This window comes from Ictidomys tridecemlineatus, chromosome 1 (assembly GCF_052094955.1).
Source record: "Ictidomys tridecemlineatus isolate mIctTri1 chromosome 1, mIctTri1.hap1, whole genome shotgun sequence".
NCBI lineage: Eukaryota > Metazoa > Chordata > Mammalia > Rodentia > Sciuridae > Ictidomys > Ictidomys tridecemlineatus.
The window spans coordinates 30,441,637-30,467,079 of NC_135477.1; the positions used below are offsets into that span (position 1 = coordinate 30,441,637).

Consider the following 25,443-nt stretch of genomic DNA (forward strand, 5'->3'; position numbering starts at 1 on the left):
CATTTGGGAAGATTTTCTGTGCTCTGTTGTGAATGTCATGTGGTTCAGCTATTTTAGAAAACAGTCTAGCAGTTCTTCACTAAGTTAACTACAGAGTTATCATTTGCCACAGCAATTCCTCTCCTAGGTATGCCCAAGAGAATTGAAAACATGCCCACACCTGAGGAGTGAAAGTTAAGGGGAAAAGGGTGTCTTTTGGGAAAGATTAAAATGTTCTAAGATTACATTGTGGTGACCGTTTTGGAACTCTGTGAATATATTAGAAACCATTGAACTGCATACTTTAGGTGGGTGAGCTGAATGGTATGTGAATTATATCTCAATAGGCTGTTAAAAGTATTCTGGAGAAGTGAATGTAAGCCCAGGTCTACTGAGAAAGCTGAATGTTAAATGTGAGTAAGAAAAAAAGGGTCTCATGTGGGATTGGAGTTCAGAATAGTGAGAACAGAAAGTGGTGGTGGGCAGGCAATACGGGTCTATTTATGTTACGTGTAGCTCTTCTTTCTTATACAAGGGATCATGATATATAGGTATGACAAGTCAAGTTATCAAGTTTACATTAATTTAGGAATCTAAGATAAAGTTCCACGGTGGGCTTAGGTTAAGAAACTGTCAGATGTACTTTTGCTAAAATCTACTGCAGCAGAAAAAAAAATATCAGTAAAATAAACATCTTTCCTAATGGCCTAAAACTACACTGAACTTGTGGGGAAGGAACTGACTATTTCACTATGAGTTCATAAGTAACTTAAGTGATTAATAAATTTAGTTTTGAACTATAATGACATTTCTTCTAGTATATATGTTTTTATAACTTTGGCCACTTACCTAAAATGTTTCACCTAAGAGTATGATTGTTGAGTCTATTTTAAACTTTATTAAAAAGAGCCATTTGCTAACCTCTGTTTCTTTTCACTGTTTTGGATTTTAGTTACTTGAATAGGTATGTAGTGGCATTTCACTGCAGTTTTATGTAAATTTCTTTATTGATATGACATGATATTATGAATCTTTTCATGTTTTTATTTGCCATCCATAAATCTTCTTTAGTGAAGTATCTATTCAAAGCCTTTGCCCATTATTAAGTTGGATTGTCTTCTTACTAAATTGTAAAAATTGTCTGACTTCACGATATATGTCCTTTGTACACTACGTGGAACAGTTGTCTAGTTTCAAGAAGTCCCACTTATTCCTGGGCTGTTTCTCAGAGGAACTATAGGAGTAAACAGAGCAAACACTTACCTCTGAAACTGCAACTTTATTGGAGTGCTTGTAAATCCTTGACGTAGTCTCAGGGATTTTATCTGTTTCCAGGTCTGTAACATACTGTGTAGCAGGGAGAGGTTCTTTTCTTTTTCTAAGTCATATAGTTGTTTTGTGTTTCTATGACAATAATGGCAGATCAAATATAAGTTGGTGCATTAGAACTGTAAGTCCTTAAAAATGGTCTGGAAGAATATGTTAGAACTACTCCTTTCGGTCCCTTATTTTTTTCCCCCATCATCTTATTTTAAAAATTCTACCCACTGAAATTTAATCATTAAAAAATAATTCCTTGAAGGTTTTTCACTATTCAAAAGTGCCCTGACAAAATAAAATTCTCCTGAAAAAGGAAATATCCTACCATGAATTCCACAAGATCTTGAAGTACTACAGAAATAAGAAAAAAAGAACAGTGAAAGAAAGGGTGGGAAACCCATACATTGTGACAACTATTCTTGCAGGCTCTGTAGCATTTTAATTAACTTCACTATTTATGAAAAAGAAAGGCAATGCTTTCAATGCTTTCACTTGTATTGGCAGATTGATGCTTTCACAGCTTTTATTTTGCCATCTAATAAGTTCAAACTGGTATCTTCAAAGCCACTAGGATGTGGACTAGTTCCAATTTAGGATGCCAAAATCTCAAGAGATCTTGATGGAAAAGATGGTGGTGGCCCCGTACGATAGTTTGAATCACTCTAAGGAAGTGCTGGGGAAGAATTATTATTTAGTTAAAGTGCTTGAGGACACCTTTCAAAAGTCAGTTTATATCACTTCCTCAGTGTAGCTTTTCAAGTGCCTCATCATAAGGCAGAGGGCAGAAGGGAGGAGAGATAGCCAGATACAGAAAGCACTCCCCAAAGTCCTTTTATTCAGTCACTAAGCCCACCTATAAGGGCGGAAACTCCATGGCCTAATCACTTTTTAAAGGCTATACCTCTCTCGCTACTATTACATTTACAGTTAAATTTTAACCTAAGTTTTAGAAGGAACAAATATTCAAACCATGGGAGCATGATATTCTTATATTTTGTCCATGCTGCAGCATACACCAGAATTTACTTCCTTTTCAAGGCTGACATTACATTGTGTGTATATATGGCATTTTGTTTATATTAGACATGCTATTATGAATATCATTCACTGCTGGACACTTGGGTGGCTTCCACCTTTTGGATATATTTGTGAATATGTTACGAACACGCATGTACAAATACCCATTCAAGACCCTGGTTTCACTTCTTTGGATATACATACCCCAGAAATAGAATTGCTACATCATGGCAATTCTATTTGTTTGTGTGGGGTCCTGGGGATTAAACCCAGGGCTTTGTGCATGCTAAGCATGCATTCAACCACTAATCTACATTTTTATTTTTTGAGGAACCACAATATATTTTTTCCATAGAGGCTGCTTTTTTATATTCCAACCAGCAATGCGAAAGAGCTCAGATTTCTCCACATTTTTCACCAATTTTTTTTTTAGATAATAGCTATTCCAGTAAGTATAAAGACATATCTGTGTCTCTGACTGCTTTTAATATATTCTTTGTCTTAATCCACATAATGTTTTTAGGTGTCTACTTGGGTTTGTTGGGCTTCTTGAAATAATAGATGGATGTTTTCCATCAACTATAGGAAATCTAACATCACCTCTTTGGTTATCATTTTGCTTCATTTTCTTTCTCTTCTCTTTCTAGGACTCAAATACATGTTAGATTTTCTTGCTGTATCTTGTGTTTTTATAGTCTCATTTTTATATTTCATCTTTTTGTTTCTCTGTGTTTAATTTTGGCTAGTTTATTTTAACCTATCCATAAATTTATGAATTTAGGCTTAATCCATTAAGACAACTTAATGGATTCTTAACTTTGGTTACTGTATTTTTCATCCTTCTAATAATAATAATAATAATTATTATTATTATTATTATTATTATTATTATTATTATTTGTAGTACTGGAGATTTAACTCAGGGGTGCTCTACCACTGAACAACATCCTCTGCCATTTTCATTTTGAGACAGAGTCTCACTAAGTTGCCCAGGCTGGCCTCAAACTTGTAATCCTTCTGCCTCAGACTCCTGTATTGCTGAGGTTACAAGAGTGCATTGTGGAGTCTGGCTTCCTCCCTCTAAATTTTTTATTTTCTCTTTCAAATGTCAGCTTATAATGTCTCTTTGATAAACCTTTCTAAATTTTAGCTTACCTCTATCAATATAGTGTGTGGAGGCTGAGGATGGGATTTGTTTACTTCTGGTTCCTATAGAACTCTGTTCCCTGTCCTCAGAACAACCTGCACTTCATCTACCAATTACCCCATTCTTATCCCAGTTTGACAAAAGTGAACTCTCTCTCCCAGCTACTTCTCTTTTGGGGCTCATACCCCAAGACAGAGATGGCTCACTTATTTGAGCTCCTTTGATGTCTGGTATCCTCCTTATTCTCAATTTTTTTCTTGTGTCTTTGGTGCATTTAAGAGAAATATATATATATATTTCATCCACTCTTTTTTAGTTGTTTTTGGAAGGATGGTTGACTGGCATTACTAGAAATGGTAGTCCTTCATTGAATTTTTGTTTGATTCTTCAAAAAAAATTTTTTGCTATTTTTTTTCTTCTATGGGATTTTTAAGGTAGATTTTGTCTAATTTTAACAGAGCCATCCCTGTTCTCTTTAGTTACTATTTGTATAAAATTTCATTTTCTGTACTTTTACTTTCAAGCTATTTGCATCTTTGGATCTAAAGTGTCTCATACAGACTATATTCACTGGATCACATATTTTTTATCTTTCCTGTCAATACTGGCTAATACTTTTTTTTAAGAGAGAGAGAGAGAGAGAGAGAGAGAGAGAGAGAATTTTAATATTTATTTTTTAGTTATCGGCAGACACAACATCTTTGTTTGTATGTGGTGCTGAAGATCGAACCCGGACCTCACGCATGCCAGGTGAGCGCACTACTGCTTGAGCCACATCCCCAGCCCCTCGCCAATCCTTAATTGGCAAGTTAACTATTGATAAGAAAGGACACACTTCTACCATTCTATTATTTGTTTTTCATATCTCTTAAAGCTTGTTTTTTTTTCTCTTATTTTCTGCATTATAGTTTCTTTTGTGTTTAGTTGATTTTTTTAAAGGGAAGTTTTTAAATTCCCTTCTCATTTCCTTTTGTGTACACTCATAGATTCTTTCTTTGCAGTTTCCATGGAGACTGCTAAAATTATAATACTCATAATAAATAACACTAATGGCAAGTAATACTCTGTATAAATACTTGAATTTATCCAACTTAAACTTTAATAGTATAAACCCTGCTCTTTTAGTGACTGTCACCATCCCTTTCAATTGTTGATATCACAAAATTCTCTTTAAATATTCTGTATCCCAAAACATAAACATAATTATTTTAAATGCATTAGTCTTTTAAACCATGTAAAAAACAAATACTTGTTAAATACTAGTTTTTATCATTGACCAAGTAAAAAACAAATACTTGTTAAATACTAGTTTTTATCATTGACCATGCTATTTATCTTTATTGAGATCTTTATTTATGTAATTTTGAGTTACTATCTAGAATTCTTTCATTTCATCCTGTAGGACTCCCTTAAACATCTCTCGCAGGGGAGTTCTAGTGGTAACAAATTCTCTCAGCTTTTGTTTATCTGGAAACATCTTAATTTCTTCCTCACTTTTAAAGGACATTTTTGCTGGATATAGGATCTTGGTTAACAGATTTTTGTTTTCTTTCAGAACTTTGAATATACCAACCCCTGCTTTTTGGTCTTCAAAGTTTCTGATGAGAAATCTGCTGATAATCTTATTGAGAATCTCTTGCATATGATGAGTTGCTTTTCTCTTGCTGCTTTTAAGATTCTCTCTTAGGCTCTGTCTTTTGAACATTTGATTATAATGTTCCTTGCTGTGGGTCTCCTTGAGTTCATCTCACTTGGATTTTGCTGAACTTCTTGAATATTTACATTCATACCCTTCATCAAATTTGGGATGTTTTCATTCACTGTTTCTTTGAATAATCTCTCTCCACCTTTCTATCTTCTCCTTCTGGATCTCCTACAATGAGTATATTGGTCAATTTGGTGGCATCCCTGAAGTCCCTTAGCTCTGTTTATTTTTCTTCAATATTTTTTTCTTTTCATTCCTGAGACTCTACAATTTCCATTGTCTTATATTTAAGATCACTGACTCTTCTCTTTGTTCAAATATGCCTTTAAATCCCTCTTGTGATTTTTAAAATTTCTGTTATTCTACTTTTTAGCTCTGAAATTTCTTTCATTTTTCAATTTTCTATATCTTTAATGATATTTCCATTTTGTCCATAAATGTTTTCTTGGATTTTTTCTCATCTCCCTTTACTTCTTTGGGCACCTTTAAGACAGTTGTTTTATCTATCTATCTATCTATTTATTTATTTTTAATTGCTTTTATTTTTTAAATACATGACAGCAGAATGCATCACAATTATTATTACACATATAGAGATCTTTATGTAATTTTTCATACCTCTGTATAAAGTATGTTCACAACAATTCATGTCTTCATACATGTACTTTGGATAATGATGTCCATAAAATTCCACCATCATTTCTAACCTCCTGCCCACTCCCTTCCCCTCCCACCCCTCTGTCCTATCTAGAGTTTGTCTATTCCTCCCATGCTCCTTCTCCCTACCCCACTATGAGTCAATCACCTTATATCAGAGAAAACATCCAGCATTTGTTTTTTTGGGATTGGCTAACTTCACTTAGTATTATCTTCTTCAACTGCATCCATTTACCTGCAAATGCTATGATTTTATACTCTTTTTATTGCTGAGTAAAATTCCATTGTGTATATATACCACATTTTTTTATCCATTCATCCACTGAAGGGCATTTAGGTTGGCTCCACAGTTTAGCTATTATGAATTGTGCTGCTATAAACATTGATGTGGCCATGTCCCTGTAGTATGCTGTTTTTAAGTCCTTTGGGTATAGACCAAGGAGAGGGACATCTGGGTCCAATGGTGGTTCAATTCCAAGTTTTCCAAGGAATCTCCATACTGTTTTCCAGACTGGCTGCACCAATTTGCAGTCCCACCAGCAGTGTATGAGTGTATCTTTTTCCCCTGAATCCTCGCCAACACTTATTATTGTTTGTATGCATAATAGCTGCTATTCTGACGAGAGTAAGATGAAATCTTAGAGTGGTTTTGATTTGCATTTCTCTAATTGCTAGTGATGATGAACATTTTTTCCATGTATTTGTTGATTGATTGTAGATCATCTTCTGAGAAGTGTCTCTTCAGGTATTTGACCCATTTATTGACTGGGTTATTTGTTTTTTTTTTTTTTTTTTTGGTGTTTAGCTTTTTGAGTTCCTTATATAGATTATATAGATAGTGCTCTATCTGATGTGTGAGGGGTAAAAATTTGCTCCCAAGATGTAGGATCTCTATTCACTTACAGATTTTTTCTTTTGCTGAGAAGAAACTTTTTAGTTTGAGTCCATCCCATTTATTGATTCTTGGTTTTAATTCTTGCACTAAAGGAGTCTTATTAAGGAAGTTGGGGCCTAATCCCACATGATGAATATTAGGGCCTACTTTTTCTCTATTTGATGCAGAATATCTGGTTTAATTCCTAGGTCCTTGATCCACTTTAAGTTGAGTTTTGTGCATGATGAGAGATAGGGGTTTAATTTCACTTTGTTCCATATGGGTTTCCAATTTTCCCAGCACTATTTGTTGAAGAGGCTATCTTTTCTCCAATGCATATTTTTGGCACCTTTGTCTAATATAAGATAACTGTAATTATGTGGGTTAGTCTCTGTGTCTTCTATTCTGTACCATTGGTCTACCAGTCTTTTTTGGTGCCAATACCATGCTGTTTTTGATACTTTTGCTGTAAAGTATAGTTTAAGGTCTGGTATAGTGATGCTATCTGCTTCACTCTTCCTGCTAAGGATTGCTTTAGCTATTCTGAGTCTCTTATTTTTCCAAATGAATTTCATGATTACTTTTTCTGTTTCTATGAGGAATGTCATGCTACCAAAAGCACTACACAGTTGAACTTTCTACGCAGAAGTACCTTGCAGTGAGCTTTCCTGCTTTTGGGGATTCCTTGACATGATTATTTTATTTTAGTGTTATTTTTACAGTTATTTCATGTTTTTATAACTTCTCTTCCCAACTAGTCCAATGTTTCTAATTTGTAAAATATAGGTTTTTAAATAGGAGCCCTTAAATCCAAATGGTCATGATGTATTATCTTTAGACTAAATAAAATATCCTGCACATATGTAAATGTATAGGGATTACCAAATATATACAACACCTGAGACTGAAATAATCTAAAAGCATTGGTGCCATCATAGTAGTTTTTCTTCAACAAATATTTTTTTTTTAAAAAAAATCAATGGATATTAGGGTTGGGGGTGTAGCTAGGATATAGTGCTTGCCTAGCATGTGAAAGGCCCTAGGTTCAATCCCCAGCACAACAACAAAATTAATGCATATTAAAACTACAACTACTTTCTCATGGTACTCTAAAATATTTTTACATAAAAGAGTCTTAAGGAAATATTGTAGCCATTTCTATAATTTCTTAAAGAATAATGCTCTTCAACAAATCTTGAAAAAAATGTTCAACATTATTAGCAATTAGGGAAATGCAAATCAAAACTTTACTGACATTTTATCTCATGCCAGTCAGAATAGCAGTTATCAAGAATATAAATAATAATAAATGCTTGATAGGATGTGGAAAAAAAGGAACAATTTTACACCCTTTGTAGTACTTGGTAGTAAATTAGTACAACTACTATGGAAATCAGTATGGAGGTCCCTTAAAGGACTAGGTATGGAGCCATCCTATGACCCAGGTATACACTGCTTGGTTTTTTATCCTGAAGAATTAAAGTCATCTTACTAGAATGGTAACCTGCATACCCATGACACAGCTACATCAATGTTTATAGCAGCACAATTCACAATAGCCAAACTGTGGAATTAGCCTACATGTCCATCAAGCAATTAGCCTACATGTCCATCCAAAATAATGGATAAAAGGAAATGTAGCATATATACATTATGGAATTTTATCCATGCATAAAGAAAAATGAATTTGTGTAATTTGCAGGGAAATGCATGGAACTTGAGATCATCATGTTAAGGGAAATAAGTCGAACTCAGAAGGTCAAGGGTCAAGTTTTCTCTCACATGTGGCAGCTAGAGAGCAAAAGAAAGGTGAAGGTGGATCTCCTAAAAATCAAAGGGAGAGCAGGTGAGGACCAATGGTGGAAGACAGGGAGGGAGTGGGGAAATGGTGGAGTTGATATTGGTTAAATTATATTGTTATATTATATGCATGTATGAATACATAATGACAAATCTTATCAATATATACACCTATCATGCACCAATAAAAATGCAGAAAAAAGAGTAGACCTCTTATATTTTTATTATTTTATATCTTCCATTTCAAGTGCAAACCCAAAGTTAATTAAATATTTGATTAATATATGAATAGCTTAAAACCTACCTTATCTGCCAATAGTAGTCTTGTAAAGATTTTTTGGTAAGCTGATCTACTTCACTTTCTGTTTTGATAGCATTTGTCAGTGCTTTCAGCTATAACAAAGAAAAAAGCTCTTTATTATATTTCATCCACTTGTAACCATTATTCCAATTCATCTGTACATATGTAAATGTATAAGGATTTGCAGCAGAAGCATAAATATTTAACTAGTTTGTGTATTATTATTTCATCTTCCAAAATGTATTTCATATAAAAACCTTGGGTCAGAACTGAGAAGAGCCTCAATATCTAAGAATAAATATCATACCTTGAATATACTAGGCAATCAGTTTATCGATTGATAAAGAAATGCCATTAGATGGCAAATCAAGTACAGATATATATCTTATCTTCCACCTAAAATCTCATGGTTACAGAAAAAAATCTGTCTATCCATAAAGATTTTGCCATCATCACATCCACACCTGAAAACCTATATTGATAACTATCTATGCCTTTCTATAACAATATAAATGCATAACAACATAGGAAAATAAGAAAAAATAAAATCAAGAAAAAAGATATACTGAGAATGTATAAAACACATATCTTAAACATATTTTTATAGAGAAATAAAACTGAAGAAAACTATATCCTAAAATCCTTGCAGGAGAAATGTGTCAGTTAAGGGTAACTTGTGGGAACTTTAAGACTAAAGTAAACTGCTCACAACTTTCACTGGAAGACAAATGAAAGGACCTAAACAAATAGGAAGACACTGTATTCCTGGATGAAGAAATCCAATTTTTATAAAGATAAGATTTCTTTCAAAATTAATATAATAACTACTATCATATGTAAGAACCAATAAATATAAAAATTAATATAATGATATAATGCAATCACATTAAAAACAGTAACAGGAATTTTAAAAAAGAAGGTGGCAAACTAATTCCAAAGTTGGCATGAAAGATCAAATCTATAAAAGTATTCAAAAACACTCTAGAAATGACAATAAAGAGAAGGCACTTGTCCCATGACATATCAGAGTCTAATTATTAAATATTATAATGAAAACAGGATAGGACTAGACCAATATGTCAGTGGAATAAATAATCCTTAAACAAGATTATATCACTATGTCCAGCTGCTTTATGAGAAAGGCAGAATTTGAAGTCAGTAGAGAAATGATGCTGTTTAACTATTAGGCTAACTTTTGGGAGATTATGTATTGAGTTGGAATTCAGCTTTGCCAAAGACACAGCTATAAATTCTAGATAGAACAAAAGCCTAGAAATTACACACAGACACACTCACACACACACACACGTGCAGACATATCACAAAAATATAAAAAAATTATCTTTATAATTTGTACATCAGACATCAGACACTATCAATTACCCTTGAATGATCGTTTTTCTTAGAGAATTCCTATTACCTAAGAATCAATAACATTAATATCATTATATATTACAAACAATGATCCTAAGAGGTTATTATTTTATGCAAAGCCATGCATACTATATGAAAAAATAAACCTGAAATTTCTATATGTATAAATAGATAGTATGCTATGAAATAAAATCATTATTGCTAAATTAGACTTTAAAGATGAGATAACATTGTTGGAGAAAATTGTATAAAGTAGAAATCTATAAACCATGACACTTTTTTAGTGACCTGAATCTAAACTTCAGAGTTGGTTCCTCCATTCATGAAAACAATGGCTGTAGTAAGTGAAAAGTTAGAATATTCAATGTCTGTCTTATTCCAGTGTTGGTGGTGTTCATCTATTAAATTTTCCTACACAATGCCTAACATGAAAATTCAAATAAGTCCTATGGTTTTTGTATTTACATCTTAAAAAGCAAACATTTATGGGGCTGGGGTTGCAGCTCAGTGATAGAGTGCTTGCCAAGCAGGCGTGAGGCACTGGGTTCGATGCCTGGCACCACATACAAATAAACAAATAAAATAAAGATATTGTGTCCATCTACAACTAAACAAATATTTTTTTAAAAGCAAACATTTATTAAGGTGTAGTTTCATGTCAAGCTTACTGAGATGTCTTGGTGACTAACAGAATTGGCTATTTAATTAAATAAATATCTCATTAGGTAGGTATTTAATTTCAAAGGTACTCATTAGTTGAAAGAGATTTATCAAACTGCCTTTCCTGAAAGAAACTCAGCAGAGAATTTAAACAAGAGGTACAAGTTTGCAAAAATAATTGGTAGGTAGCCCCATTTATTCCTCTTCAAAATTTATATATCCTTCATAATGTCATTAAATGACTGTTTGGATTAGTCATCCATCATATTTGAATTAAGTCAAGACTCTTAAATTTGACTTGGGATTCATGATCTCTGATATTTTTACTAAAAATTTTATTATAAAAGAGCTACACAAGGGTTGGGGTTGTGGCTCAGAGGTAGAGCGCTCGCCTAGTACGGTGAGGTCCTGGGTTGGATCCTCAGCACCACATAAAAATAAAGAAATAAAATAAAGGTATTGTGTCCAACTACAACTAAAAAATTTTTAAAATATATTTAAAAAAGAAATACATGACTCTTTTAAGTCCTACTCTTTTTAAATATTCTTATTGAGTCATAGGACCAACAATACCACTGATTAGTAAGTAAATTATTTACATGCGTAAAATATTCTGCAGGATGTCTGAAGCTATCTCTTCAGACAGTCTAGTCCTAATTTCTTTTCAGAAAAATGGAAATCAAACCATTGTTCTAATTGGTTCAATATTTACAGTGCTAAGGGAAAATATTCTACAATAACTTGATCTGTATTAAGATCTTTTTCTTTCTGATTATTAAATGTTCAGCTCTATAACTAAAACAAAAGCCGTTCTCACCTTCTCATACAGCAGCTGAGGTAAATTCTGTTGCTGTCTCTCCTGAAAACATTCATAAAATTGGAGCAGCCTAGCACATAATACTTGTTCTTTATTGAAGAGAGGGTGATGGCTGAATTGCAAACCCACAATGTTGAGATCTATTTGGTACATTTCTCTGTGACCTTCCATTTTGCTCTTCAAAGAGCTTCCTAGATCATATTTAATTGCCTTTTAAAGAAAAATGTGTATACAATGTTAATTTTATGCTATTCCTTTTTAAATTACAAGAAACATGTCAATTGTAGAAAAATCAAAAGATATGGAAAAGCTAAAAACAATAATTCAGTCTTCTTTGAAATTGATTATGGCTTAAATTTTTAAAATATATTTGGATTACAGCACTTTAATTATATTGCTATGGTCTATTGCCATCTACCTCACTATTGTTTACCAGTGGAAGTTGTACTTTCAAATTATAAGATGAAAATTTCATGTAGGGACATTATGACAGATATTAACTTTTGGGTTGAGTTTGGTTACATGATGGTGTATTGTTCATCTGTGTATCAGAGCTAAATGATGACTTATTAAAGCATTGTTTCTAAATCATTTTACTGATAGTCATCTGGAAAATTCCACTAAGTTATCTGGATCATTTAAGCAAATTCTACATTAACAAATACTCTTTGTATATGAGACTGTCTCCATCTAGGGGTACTAGATTGTTCCAAATTAGTTGAAGTCTATAGAACTTAAGTTATATGCAAAATGATTCATGCATGTTTCACCCACTATTTTGAATTTAAGCATGTGTATCTGAATATGCCTGTGATTGGTTTTTTCAATATAATTTGAGGTGGGGGAATTACTTAACAGGGAGCCTAATCCATTAATGCATAGCCACCCCCAGTAAGAGCCATGACTGTATCCACGTGAGGAGAGCACTGAGCTCCTCTCCCTGGGTTAGTATGGTATAAAATGGCATGCTTCTATAGTTTGAATGTTGCTGTCCCTTCTGAAACTCATCTTGAAATTTAACTGCCACTATGAGATATTAAGAGGTGAGATCAGGTAGGGCCATTAAAGAGGTGATTAGGATTTTGCCTCATGAGTGGATAAACCCATTCATATGATTAATGGGTTATCTTGAGAGTGGAACTAATATAAAAGACAGTTCGGCTAGATCTCTTGAATGTTCCCTGCCTATCATCATGTGATGATCTGGGTCTTTTGAGAACACTGCGAACAAGATCATCCCCAGATGTAGTCCTTCAATTCTGGACCAGGACAATGAGACAAAACAAACCTATTCTCTTTAAAAATTACATGCTCTGTGGTACTGTATTATAACTATACTATTGTAGTACAGCTGCTGTTATGCTGAAAAAAAGTGCTGCCTCACTCCAAATCTGTAGTGGCAGGATCAAGGATCTTCAAGGACTGTAGGCCACCAGAATGGTGGCTAAATCTCTGCCTCCCTACTCTTTCCTGAGTTGGGAACCTTCCTGTCTTCCTTACTGAATTTCAGGGAATATGGCCATAAAGCTTGTTTTTAAAAAATTAATATTTGTTAAGTTCTTATTCTCTATGTAAGGGCCAACTCAGATTCCACCTAAGGGATTTAGTCAATTGGTTACAAACTGGTAAACTGGTCATCACCAGGAAAAAAAAAAAACCAAGGGGGATAAACAGCTTCAGTTCTAAACAACTAAATTACAAATGAGAGATGCCCATCTGGTTAAGCAGATTCGGCGCAAGATGGATAATAACTATGTTGCTACTTGCTTTAGGTTTCTATTAGAGTGACATAAACCTTTGCCTTTGATTTTGTCTTGTTGAGTACTTACTGATTGTGGTACTCAGGAGCTAGAGGACAGTAACAGATGGTGAAATTTCTAACAACAACCAAAGGAAGTGAGTTTAGACTGGAGAGCAAAAGCTAAAGGTAGAAGTGACTGTAGGCTTTACATATCTGAAGAGGTATCATACAGGTGAAGTACTTTATGAGTTCTCTGCTGGCCAAACAAGGTCAGATAAGTAGAAGTGATCAGGAGGCAGATTTTAGTTCAATAACAGAAAATAATAAACAATGAGAACTGTGCAACACTGGAATGAATTCTCCTGGGTGGCAGTAAGCTCCCAGACACACTGGTTATAAGCAGTGATTAACTGAGAGGCTTAAAAAGGCTTCTTGAAACAGATAACTTGTTATACCAAAAGCACAAAGATCAGGGCAACAATGGATTAAAGCCCAGATAAAAGCACAAAATGACCAGACATTAAGGAAATACCACTTACATACACCATAATGGGCATGATTTAAAAGATAGACAATACCAACTATTGGCAAGAATTTAAAACAGAACTCTCACAAGCTTCTGGTTTGTGTATCATTTCCTATAGTCAAATGGAAAACTGTTTGGCCTTATATAGTAAACAGAACACATACAAACTTATAATCAGCATTTGATATTTGCCCAACAGAAAATACATACACATATTAGTCAGAATGCATGTGCAGAAATTACACAGCAGTGTTATTAGTAATAGATAATACTGGATGCATCTTGTATCAATAGCAGAAGAGGTAAATAAATAAATGTATTTTTCATACCATTCTACCTAGGAAAAAAATGAGCAAACTATTGTTGCACACAACATAGAGTACTTAGTTTTATGATTTTAATTTTTGTGAAATAGGCAAAATTAACAGGCAAGAGTAATCACAGTGGTAGAAGTTATATTAGTAGTTACTTTGAATACTACTCATTACTTACTTTTATCAAATTAGGATCAGACATAATTTTGTATTCTGCTTGTTCTACTTTACATTTTATTTTGAGCACTTCCCCATATCATTAAATATTCACCAAGAACATAATCTTAAGGGCCAAGTAATATTTTAACTCAATTAATATTTTAATTCAATTTAACCAGACTTAATATCTTTAGAAGGAAAAATAAAACCACAACTTATAATTGATATTATGAGAATTTCAATCATGATTACAAATAAACTGTTTCTGATTACCTTCCTATATATGGTCTTTAGTGCTGGATTTAAAGATTCCTTGCTTATATTTAGTCTGAAATTCCATGACTGTTTAATAGGTGAAGGTAATGACATTATTTCTCCACTTTCTTCAAACCAACACTTTCCCTATCAAAAATATTTTTTAAATATATTAATTAAACATTCACTAAAACAAATGCCATACTATCTATGAGTGGTTTAGCTTCTTAGCTGATACACTTGCCTTTTCTAATTTAAGTAGACGGTTTTCCATTTTGTTGCAGGTCTTTTTATATATTTTTGGCTTTCTTTGAACATAGAATCCTTCATCTTCTAAAATGCGTGGTATCATACCTTTTGGCAGTTTACACTGGTTGGCCACTTAATAACAAAACTTAGGTGTTAATTTAAAGTCCCAAATAGAAGAACAAATACAGAAAACTTACATGATTTTAGATCAATACTTCTTATTAATCCAGCATACAAAGAAGTGATTATCCTAAATATGGACTCATTAATGACTTAAATATTTTACTGAAAAAGAACATTACCTGGGGAACTACTTGGAACAAAAATATTTATCTGCTGTTTTTTGATTTGTTCTTGATCATCTTCATATTCTGCAGCTTTTATTTCAATTAAATCTGCAAAAAGGATTTCTTCCATAAAATCTTCATCTTGGCTCTCAGCAACATTTTGTGAATTATCACCAAGGGAAAAGTGTTTGAAATAACTATCATTTACTGACTTCTGTTGAATACCAAAAAGAAAAATAAGTCTATATCCTTGTCCCCAATGGTCAATATGAAGATAAGTGTACTAGAACTTTACTGTAATATTTCTTTCTGATTCACCTCACCCAGACAAGTGCTAGCTGAAACTCTTATAATGAAACTTCCTTGAGAAATTAATTTAAGGCTTAGTATTATACAACACGATTTTTCAATAATCCATTTTTGCAATTACCCAATGAAAGACTGCTGAAATAGAACTAACTTAAACCTTTCCTGTCCTATGGAAAATGCCCAGAGATACTGGACCATTATATATCAAGTATGATAATCTAAAGTTATCAGACCATATGGTCTTAACCCCCTCCACCTTTCTTTTTAATCATTCAAAGAGCAATATTACCCAAAATAATGTGGAATAGACATATTTCCTTGAAGATATTTAAGAAAAAGAAAGAAGATTTAACATAGAAGCTTATGATATGTGTATGATAAACTATAACATATGTGTTATACGGTCTATATTTGTACATACAGATTATAACATATAGACACAGTATCTTTAATAATGTGTCATTTGAACAGAGTCCCAAAGACAATATGGGATAAAGCATGAGGATAAGGAAGAATCTTCTAGGCAGAAATACAGGTACAAAGACCATAAGGCAAGAGCATGTTGTGAGGAACAGAAGGACATTCATGTGGTGGGAAGTTAGGTGAGAGGGAGGAAAACAGGAGAATCGAAATGAAGTCAAGAGGTACTAAGGGGGACACAGCATGTAAACCTTGAAGGCTCCTGTAAGGACTTCAGCTTTTATTTCAGAATGGCCTTTCTCAGATTTTTAACAGGATCACTCTGACTATTGTATGGTATGGAAAACTGGTTATAAGAGCAACAGTGAATTTAGAGGGAGACTATGACAATGGTCCAGAAGATAATTTATGGTGACTTAAACTAGGGTGATACCTATAAAGGTAGAAAAAAGTGAGTCAGGTAATACCTTTGAAGGTAACGCCAACAGGATTTGTGATGAACTGGATTTGAGGCATGTGAGTAAAAGAGGATCCAAGGATGACACCAAGATTTGGCTGAGTTATTGAAAAATTGGAACTGCCATTTACTACTATGGTTGTTTATATAACCTCTGTGTGTGTGCATGTATGGGCATAAGTACAAGAAAGATAAGAAAGAATGACAATTAGTGCTTATTTCAGGACAGTGGGGTTTCAGATGATTTTCATTTTATTTCTCATGGTTTTCTGCATTAAGTTTTTATACTTAACATTTTTATTTGTGAACATTTTTATTTGTTCAAAATTTTAAAAGACAAGGTTTTCATTGTGGAAAAAGCAGTTAACGAAAAAGGAATGAAAAGACTAGAGGAGAATGCAAAGAAAAAACTGGAACAGATTGGGGAGTAAGTAAGAAGAGAAATGGGGGTTCAAGAGCAATTGAAAGGAGGACCTGGGGGATGCAGAAATGACTGAGAGGTGTCAGAAGACATTAGGTGGGATGATTGGGAATAGGATGTTCTGGGTGGTGGGGGCCTCGAGAGAACTGTGGAGAGATTTAAAGGTTCAGAGGAACTGGAGAAAGTTATAGCAACAGGAGCAAATAGGGGGGCTAGTGAGAGTGACAAGTCAGGAGAGGACAGGGAAAGACTGGTGAGACTAATACTGCAGGAAAGGGCAAGCACAGAGCAGCAGTAGACTGAAGAGTGTGAGAGGGACTGGGAAGGGTCTAGGATTGGCCTCTGAGGGATGGAGACTGGGGAAACTATCATGTCTAACAAAGATCATGGAGAACAACATGAAGCACTTATAAGGCAGAATAGCAAAGGAAGGAAACACGGGCTTAGAGCTTATGCTCCCCATCTCTATCAGTGCTCAGCTCTCTGCGCCCAGGTTCCCTCACCTCAAGAGTCAAGATAACAATAAAACCTATCTCTCAGGGTCCACTTTGTAAACAGTATATCACTGGGTATCAAGTAAGCACTCAATAAGTTTTGGGTATTATTATTATTATGAACAATTTATCTTTTCAAAGAAAAAAGGAAGGCACAATAATAAAAATGTCATCTCTCTCCAACTATTACATTTTATACATTTAAGAAAGAGTTGCTTTTCCTGATAGCAAGGATGTGGGAGAGAGGGGAACAAATCTAACCTGCTCTGACGACTGGTCCAAAGCTGAGCCTTCTTCACCACTCAGAATGAAAAATGAAAGACCTTCATCCAACAAGACTTCAGTCTGTGGGTTTTAAACAACAGTAAACCAGCATTCAGTGTTTAAATGAAGAGCTTTTCTGCTTAATAAGCAAAGAACAGCAGGACTGAATTATTTTTATCAAGTTATATTTAGCTTCCAGTCTTTTCAGTTCATGAGTTTTTAGTCTTTTTTTTTTTATGTTCTAGTAACTGCAATAAAAATCATTAAAGTAAGTCAAAATCTCTGTCCTTCCAAACTATCTTCTTACTTTAGTCTGAGACTTAAGAGCACTACCTTGCCTTGTAGCTTGATCAAAATGCTGATACTGGTCAAATTTCCCTCTACTGTCAAGTGTTCATGGATGCAGACAAGCACCACCTCACTGCACAGTATGGTGCCATTAGAAGTGACTAAAGTTTTAAAAGTTCTGTAGTCTTCATTATAAACTTGCTGATAATATCAATACACCCTGTTTTTCCATACTGTAAAGTCTGACTCTTTGAAATATAAATCACTGCTGCGCCCCTCCCCTGACTCAGGCAATGGCAAGGCCCTACTGAGGTGGATGGCGCAAGGCGTCCATCCTCTGGAGGAGCGCAGTATGGTTCTGGGAATGGGCTAATTTGTTTCTGTATTCCTTTAATAAGTATAGTTGCGATTTCTCATATGACCATTAAGTATGAAGGAAAAATCATGACTTTCCCAATTAATGCAACTACTTCTAAAGCATAGATCTGTTTGCTCTAAATGCAATGATTCAGCTGTGGAGTGTAAATTGTTAATGTCTAATAAAAAACTCCCTGTATTCCTGTCAAGGAAGTTTTTGAGAAATTAAATTAAAATCTAGAGAAGAAAAATTAATGTTAAGAAGACAGATTAGTGCTTAGTACTGGGCAACTTGTTCTTGTTCCTGTGCACAATGGTTTGTGCTCTTACTTTTGTTTGATTAAAAGTAATAACAAGTCAACCACTTGCCGTAACCATGGCACCGGTTCCAGTCAGTAAGTCAAGAAAGAATAGTCAAGGCCAATAGTTTGGGACATTTCTAACTATTATTAAAAGTTAACTAAGCAGAAACAGCTCAAAGCAAAACGCGAACTGAAAGTACAAATGCTTGCTTATGCATAAGCCAAGATACATTCTTCTATTCTAATTGTAACTAAGTAATATTTTGTTTCTTTGAATAATGATTCCTGTTTTGTAACCACAAAGTACTGTAAGTCTGCCAAAATGAAAAGTATATATGATCAACTTCACAAGTAAAGATTGGGATCAACACCTTCACTTTGGTGTCTGTGTTGTTTCTCCACCCCCTCTTTCGCCGACTCCTCACCATCCGTTTGTCTCCTAAGACCCCCTGTTGGAGCTGGTCTCCGACAAATCACATTGCTTCTTTCTCACAGAAGCATATTAAAATAAACTGTTTTAAGAGGGGATTGTAAAGGAATAAATTCTGTTAATGAGGTAAAACTAATAGCTACTAGGAATCAAAGAATTTTTGAAAATGTAAAATGTGAAAATTGATCTGATATCCTGTTTGTATCTACAGTTTAGCTGTCAAAGGTTATCTTTCAGTGTGTCACTTTGCAACAATGCTGCATATATTCTCAATATGTATTTTTACTTCCATCATCTCTGCTCATCTCAAAACTACTTCCATCATCTCTGCTCATCTCAAAACTACTGTCAAATACTTACAATGAAAATTCTTTTGAGCCCATTTCTCTTTCTTTTTACCTCTTTTCTTTATACTCAATGGTTCAACCTCTGCAAACATTTTGTTAGTCATAGTTTTTATTATTTTTAATTAAATCCAATTTAGGTATACTCTTATTCATATGTTGAATTTAAAACATGCAAAACATCATTTTTAATCTGCTTTTATTATTTTAACATTTAGTTAAAATGTTTTTAATTAAGCATCCAAGAGAGGCACTATGGAGGAGATAAAGATGAATTAAAAACAACAAACAAGGGGGCTGGGGTTGTAACTCAGGTACAGTGCTCGCCTGGCATGTATGAGGCACTGGATTTGATCCTCAGCACCACATAAAAATAAAATAAAGGTATTATGTCCACCTAAAACTAATAAAATAAAACAACAACAACAATTCTTACATTTTAAAATTTGCAGATTTAAATACTCTAGGTGCTTGTGGCAGAAGTTACTAGCTGTATATCATTGTTTTTTTTCTCCTATCTCTAATAACAGAACCTATTTTTAGCTGGATGCCTAGACACTGCTCCCATATTCTCTACTGGAAAGGCTGTGTGCAGTCTGCATGTCTTGTCCCAAAAGATTAACCTGCAATCTCTTTGTTATTTGCTCCTCCCTTTTCTTTGGCTTGCAAATGAAAACAGTGGAGCCATGCCAAGAATTTAAGACATGAAAAGCACATGTTGAAGGCAGCAGAACTCCCCCAACAGCCTGAACAACTTACTGTTAACACCAGAAAGAAGAAAAGCTTCACTCTTAAGCATTTTACTTAAATCTTTTTGTTACAGCTACTTAACCTATACTTTTAATAATACAGTTGCCCAAAATGAATTGTTTTCTGTCATTTCATGTTTCAAGTATGCAATCACATACTGAATTTTAGAACAAGATCTGTAATTTGGGGACCATCTATAGTATTTTTAGGATAACTAATTGGAAGGTCAGAAGGCTAAGGTGGCTCTAGGGCCCTGAATTTCTATGAGTAAACTGAAACACAACTCAGCATGAATGGTCATATCCTAGGAAAATGAAACTCAAGTTTCAATCAGAAACTGCCAGCTAACCTCTCAATAGGATGTGAAGGCTACTGTTCCACTTTAATGTTTTCTTTGCCTTGTTTATTTTGTAAAGTTCTACCCTCATGCCCCTTTGGTGGAGTCCTAACTACCTGCAGTCTGGAGTTGCCTAATTCATGAACTACTTTATGCTCAAATAAACTCTTCAGAATTTTAATGTGCTTAAGTTTACCTTTTAACAATAAAAATTAATATAATTTAAGGATGAAAGTAAGAAGAAATAGGGACTGTCAAGAAGAAATAGGGAATGACTGCAAATGGACATAAGACTTCTTTTTGGAATGATGAAAATGGCCTAAAACTAGATTGTGTTGTTGATTACATAATTCTGAAAGTTAAATGAAAGTCATTGATCATAGGGTTAAAATGGGTGAATTTTCTCTAGAAAGGGTATACATCCATAATGCTGTTTTATAAAGTTTTTTTTTTAAATGTTATTCACCTTAAACCATTGATATATCTTAGAATCAATGAGCGTCTCAGTTGAAGATTTTTCCCCTTGGTTAATCTGAAACACAACAAAAATACATTTTTATAAAAATAAACATGATTATGCTCATCAATAATCTGTCCAAAATGAATAAATCAAGACTTCTCAATATTTTTCTTTTTAAAAATATATGTATGTATTTCCCTTAAATGTCACATAGAATTACTATGAAGAAATCACTTAACATGTCTTTGCTTTAGTCTCACAGCAGTGCTATGAGACTAAAGGGGGCGGGGGGAAACAGGAAAGAACATAAAGGCTTTTAGACCTAAGGAGCTCAATGGAGGCTGGGGGTGGGGGTGGGGGTAAGTGATAAAGGATTTTCCTAATGTATGCAAGGCTCTGAGTCTGACCCCCAGCATTGCAAAAAACAAAGCAAAACAAAAGTGAACTGAGCGTCAGCTTATTATTCAGGTCATTATGTTACATGTTTCATTTAAAACAGTACATTTAAAAAAAAAAAAACAGGAAAATTTAAAAAATCTTACCTTAGCATTTTTTAGTTTTTCTCTTACTTTGCTTCTCAGTGTCTCTATAATGTTTTGATTTTCTTCTGTATCTAATTCTATCAGAAAATAAACATAATATAGAGTTCATAACATTTTCTTTTTAATAAGTTTTTAATACACTTTTTAAAGTTGTCAATGGATCTTTATTTTACTAATATGTGGTGCAGAGGATCTAACCCAGTGCCTTCCACATGCTAGGCAAGTGATCCACAACCTCAGCCTCCATAATACTTTCTTATAATTAAACATCAAAAAACATCAAGAATACCTGTTAAATATCTTAACTGCATGCATTTCTAAGCATCATGACAACTATGGACTAGGTCATTGCCCCATGAAAGCTCAGAACCTAAGACCAATGGATGTCCTTTGCCCCTCCTAATCTGGAATCAATACTTTTTATCTATGATGAATTTTGCTACTTTTGTGACTTCTCTCTTTGTCACTTTCCTTTTCTGATTCTTCAGACAAACTAACTTTTATCTTTTTCCTGTTAGGAAAAAAAATCCATGAGAACAGTCATATTCTGTATAGACTGTTCTGTGGAATATACAAATATACAGATATCAAAGCTGTTTGATTAAACTGGAAGAAAGGAATTGAAGTAGGACAGAAGAGGCTGGACTGGACACCTGAGGAATTTTCAAAACTACCAACCACAATAACCTCTTCAGACATCCTGCTGATCTGATAGGAGGAGAAGCTTAATTATCATGACAAGGGTGTTTTGGGTGGGGCTACCGGGTCGGGTCTGCTTCAGAATCTGAAAGGTAAAGAGGTAAATCTCTAGTACCTATTTTAAGTTCTTCAGTCAGTTTTGAAAAATCAATATAATACTTCTAACCTCTACTTCAGCCAGCTCTTAGAAGAAATAAATCAGTCTTTAGGGACACAGAAGGCTCTAGCTGTTGTGTACACTCCTAAGTAAGTATTATTTTCTGCTCATCTACTGGATGATCTACCAGATGTATTGAGAAGGACAAAGGTCACAGTCCTGGACACAGGACATTTTTCCTGACACTGTGTCTTTTCCTCTCCCTAACTAAATACTGCATGGGTGGAAGTAAAGGTTAATATAGATTTAAATTACAATAGGACATGAAAAATTTTAATCTCAAATATAACATTCCTTGGAATAATTTAAAAATAATCAGTCACTTTGTTTACATTCTATTCCCAGATTTTACAATGGCACATGACATATAATAGATGCTCAATAAACATCTGTTGAATGAATGAACCAGAGGTCAACCATTATTTATTTTTCTCCCCAAGTCTTGGCACTACTTAAAGCAGGTTCTGTTATCTATGTATGTTTAAGTTCTAACAGTCTCAAGCACTAGTGAATTTTCCATGTTTTCAGAGAAAGAAGGAGAAAATAGAACTTATTATATATGCATTGACTCTTCTATGTATTTCTCTATGCCAATCTTGTATTATCTAGTAAATTTAATTTACACTTAAACTCATTCCTTAAGAAACTGTGTCCAAGCTGAAATTCTACCATAGGAGTAATAATTCATGATTTTAAAAATAAAAATCAAGAATATCAAAATTGTGAAATACTTAATGAAAACCTTTTGAGAGATGTGTGTCTTCAATTTCTTCTACTGAACTGGTAACTGTCTCTTCTGAAATCTGCAAAAATTTTTTAAAAAGCAAAAATCACAAAGGATTAACGTGCATCTTTCTGTTTTGTCTTTGAATATCTTTTATGTTTTCATCAACCTGTTGAACAACATCTCCTTTAAAATGCCACTTCATACCTTTTGCCTGTTTTCTTAAATTACATCTTTTAATGAACTTATCCAAGCTCTCTCTATATATACGGTGGACCTTTAAGAAATTGCTCTTTGTAATATCAGAAAGTATCTTTTAATAATAAAATCCACAGGCTAACTCTTAGTGTTCATATATTACCTACTTTGTATATCTTCTAGGAGAGTCAAATGGGATCAGATACACATGAAAAGAATTTGAAAATTCAACACTACTAGTGTTAATTATTACTTTATTACTCTGTAGCATTTGACAATGTTAAGAACCCTTACTGGGGGCTGGGGATGTGGCTCAAGCGGTAGCGAGCTCGCCTGGCATGCGTGCGGCCCAGGTTCGATCCTCAGCACCACATACCAACAAAGATGTTGTGTCCGCCAAGAACTAAAAATAAAAAATATTTTAAAAAAACAATCTCTCTCTCTCTCACTCTCTTTTAAAAAAAGAAAGAACCCTTACTGTCTGGAAACTTTCCATATTCTTGCCCCTCTATTCTTAAATTTCTTATTCCCTATATTCTTTAGTGGTCATGCTTCTCTCCATAGACTACAGGTAGGTGCATTCCAAGCCTGTGGAGAGTGCATGGCTTCCCAAATCTGTGTCTCTAGCCTTGAATGCTTTCCTGAGCATCGCAACCATATTTCAATAATTCTAGTTGAATGTTTTACCATCATTAAAAGTTTAGTATGTTAATAGTAAATATTCTAAAGTAAACTATAGCTACAAGTTAAATATATATACTAGTTAAAAGAACAACTATCCACGATAACCAAATTACTATGGAGATGGAAGGAGAGCAAGAAGACACACATCAGCTTTACCATCATATTTAAAACATGGATTTGTGTCAAATGCCAAAAAGAAAGGTACTGACATGATTGTGATAAAAACATTAACAGTCTATCAACTTTCTGAAAGAACTTCCAATTATTCTTATACCATATTTTAAAATTACTGAATAAAGTCAACATGAACTAAGATGTTCCCCTATTTCTTATTCAACCTTTAATATCTTTCTTAAGACAATTATTACTACCTCATTCTATTCTTAACCAAGAGATAGTAAACTCTTGGAGGTATGATGAAATATCAACCCTGAAAAATGACTGACAGAGGTCTGCCTTTAAGTCTCAACATTTTGGCCCAACAATCCTATTTTAATAATTTTCCATCTCCATTTAGAAGGCAGGGACAAAAATATGAAACTTAATTGAGTTATTCTAAGAGACAGGTAAATATTTGTCCATATATGTTTCTCTTTTTTTTATTGGTTCTTCAAAACCTTACAAAGCTCTTGACATAATCATATTTCATGCATTAGCTTCAAGTGGGTTATGAACTCCCATTTTTACCCCAAATACAGATTGCAGAATCACATCGGTTACACATCCACATTTTTACATAATGCCATACTAGTAACTGTTGTATTCTGCTACCTTTCCTATCCTCTACTATCCCCCCTCCCCTCCCCTCCCATCTTCTCTTTCTATCCCATCTACTGTAATTCATTTCTCTCCTTGTTTATTTTCCAATTCCCCTCACAACCTCTTATATGTAATTTTGTATAACAATGAGGGTCTCTCTCCATTTCCATGCAATTCCCCTTTTCTCTCCCTTTCCCTCCCACCTCATGTCTCTGTTTAATGTTAATCTTTTCTTCCTGCTCTTCCTCCCTGCTCTATTCTTAGTTGCTCTCATTATATCAAAGAAGACATTTGGTATTTGTTTTTTGGGGATTGGCTAGCTTCACTAAGCATAATTTGCTCTAGGGCCATCCATTTCCCTGCGAATTCCATGATTTTATCATTTTTTAGTGCTGCATAATACTCCATGGTGTATAGATGCCACATTTTTTTTATCCATTCATCCATCATTCATCCATTGAAGGGCATCTGGGTTGGTTCCACAGTCTAGCTATTGTAAATTGTGCTGCTGTGAACATCGATGTGGCAGTATCCCTGTAGTATGCTCTTTTAAGGTCTTCAGGGAATAGTCTGAGAAGGGCAATAGCTGGGTCAAATGGTGGTTCCATTCCCAGCTTTCCCAGGAATCTCCATACTGCTTTCCAAATTGGCCGAACCAATTTGCAGTCTCACCAGCAATGTACAAGAGTACCCTTTTCTCCACATCCTTGCCAGCACTTGTTGTTTGACTTCATAATGGCTGCCAATCTTACTGGAGTGAGATGGTATCTTAGGGTGGTTTTGATTTGCATTTCTCTGACTGCTAGAGATGGTGAGCATTTTTTCATGTACTTGTTGATTGATTGTATATCCTCCTCTGAGAAGT

At 34.1% G+C, this 25,443-nt stretch overlaps 1 protein-coding gene across 1 annotated transcript in view; it reads right to left on the reverse strand.

The window, feature by feature from the left end:
- Window positions 1-23,025, reverse strand: part of Cc2d2b (coiled-coil and C2 domain containing 2B) — a gene marked incomplete at its 5' end in the record, with an annotated part of 83,874 nt that extends 60,849 nt beyond the window's left edge. The window contains 10 exon segments of the mRNA XM_078021979.1: window positions 1,243-1,383; window positions 8,804-8,892; window positions 11,652-11,861; window positions 14,665-14,793; window positions 14,891-15,027; window positions 15,198-15,396; window positions 17,545-17,638; window positions 20,820-20,887; window positions 21,358-21,434; window positions 22,956-23,025. Coding sequence (XP_077878105.1) covers window positions 1,243-1,383; window positions 8,804-8,892; window positions 11,652-11,861; window positions 14,665-14,793; window positions 14,891-15,027; window positions 15,198-15,396; window positions 17,545-17,638; window positions 20,820-20,887; window positions 21,358-21,434; window positions 22,956-23,025 — 1,214 coding nt within the window.
- Between the last annotated feature and the right edge of the window lie 2,418 nt (window positions 23,026-25,443).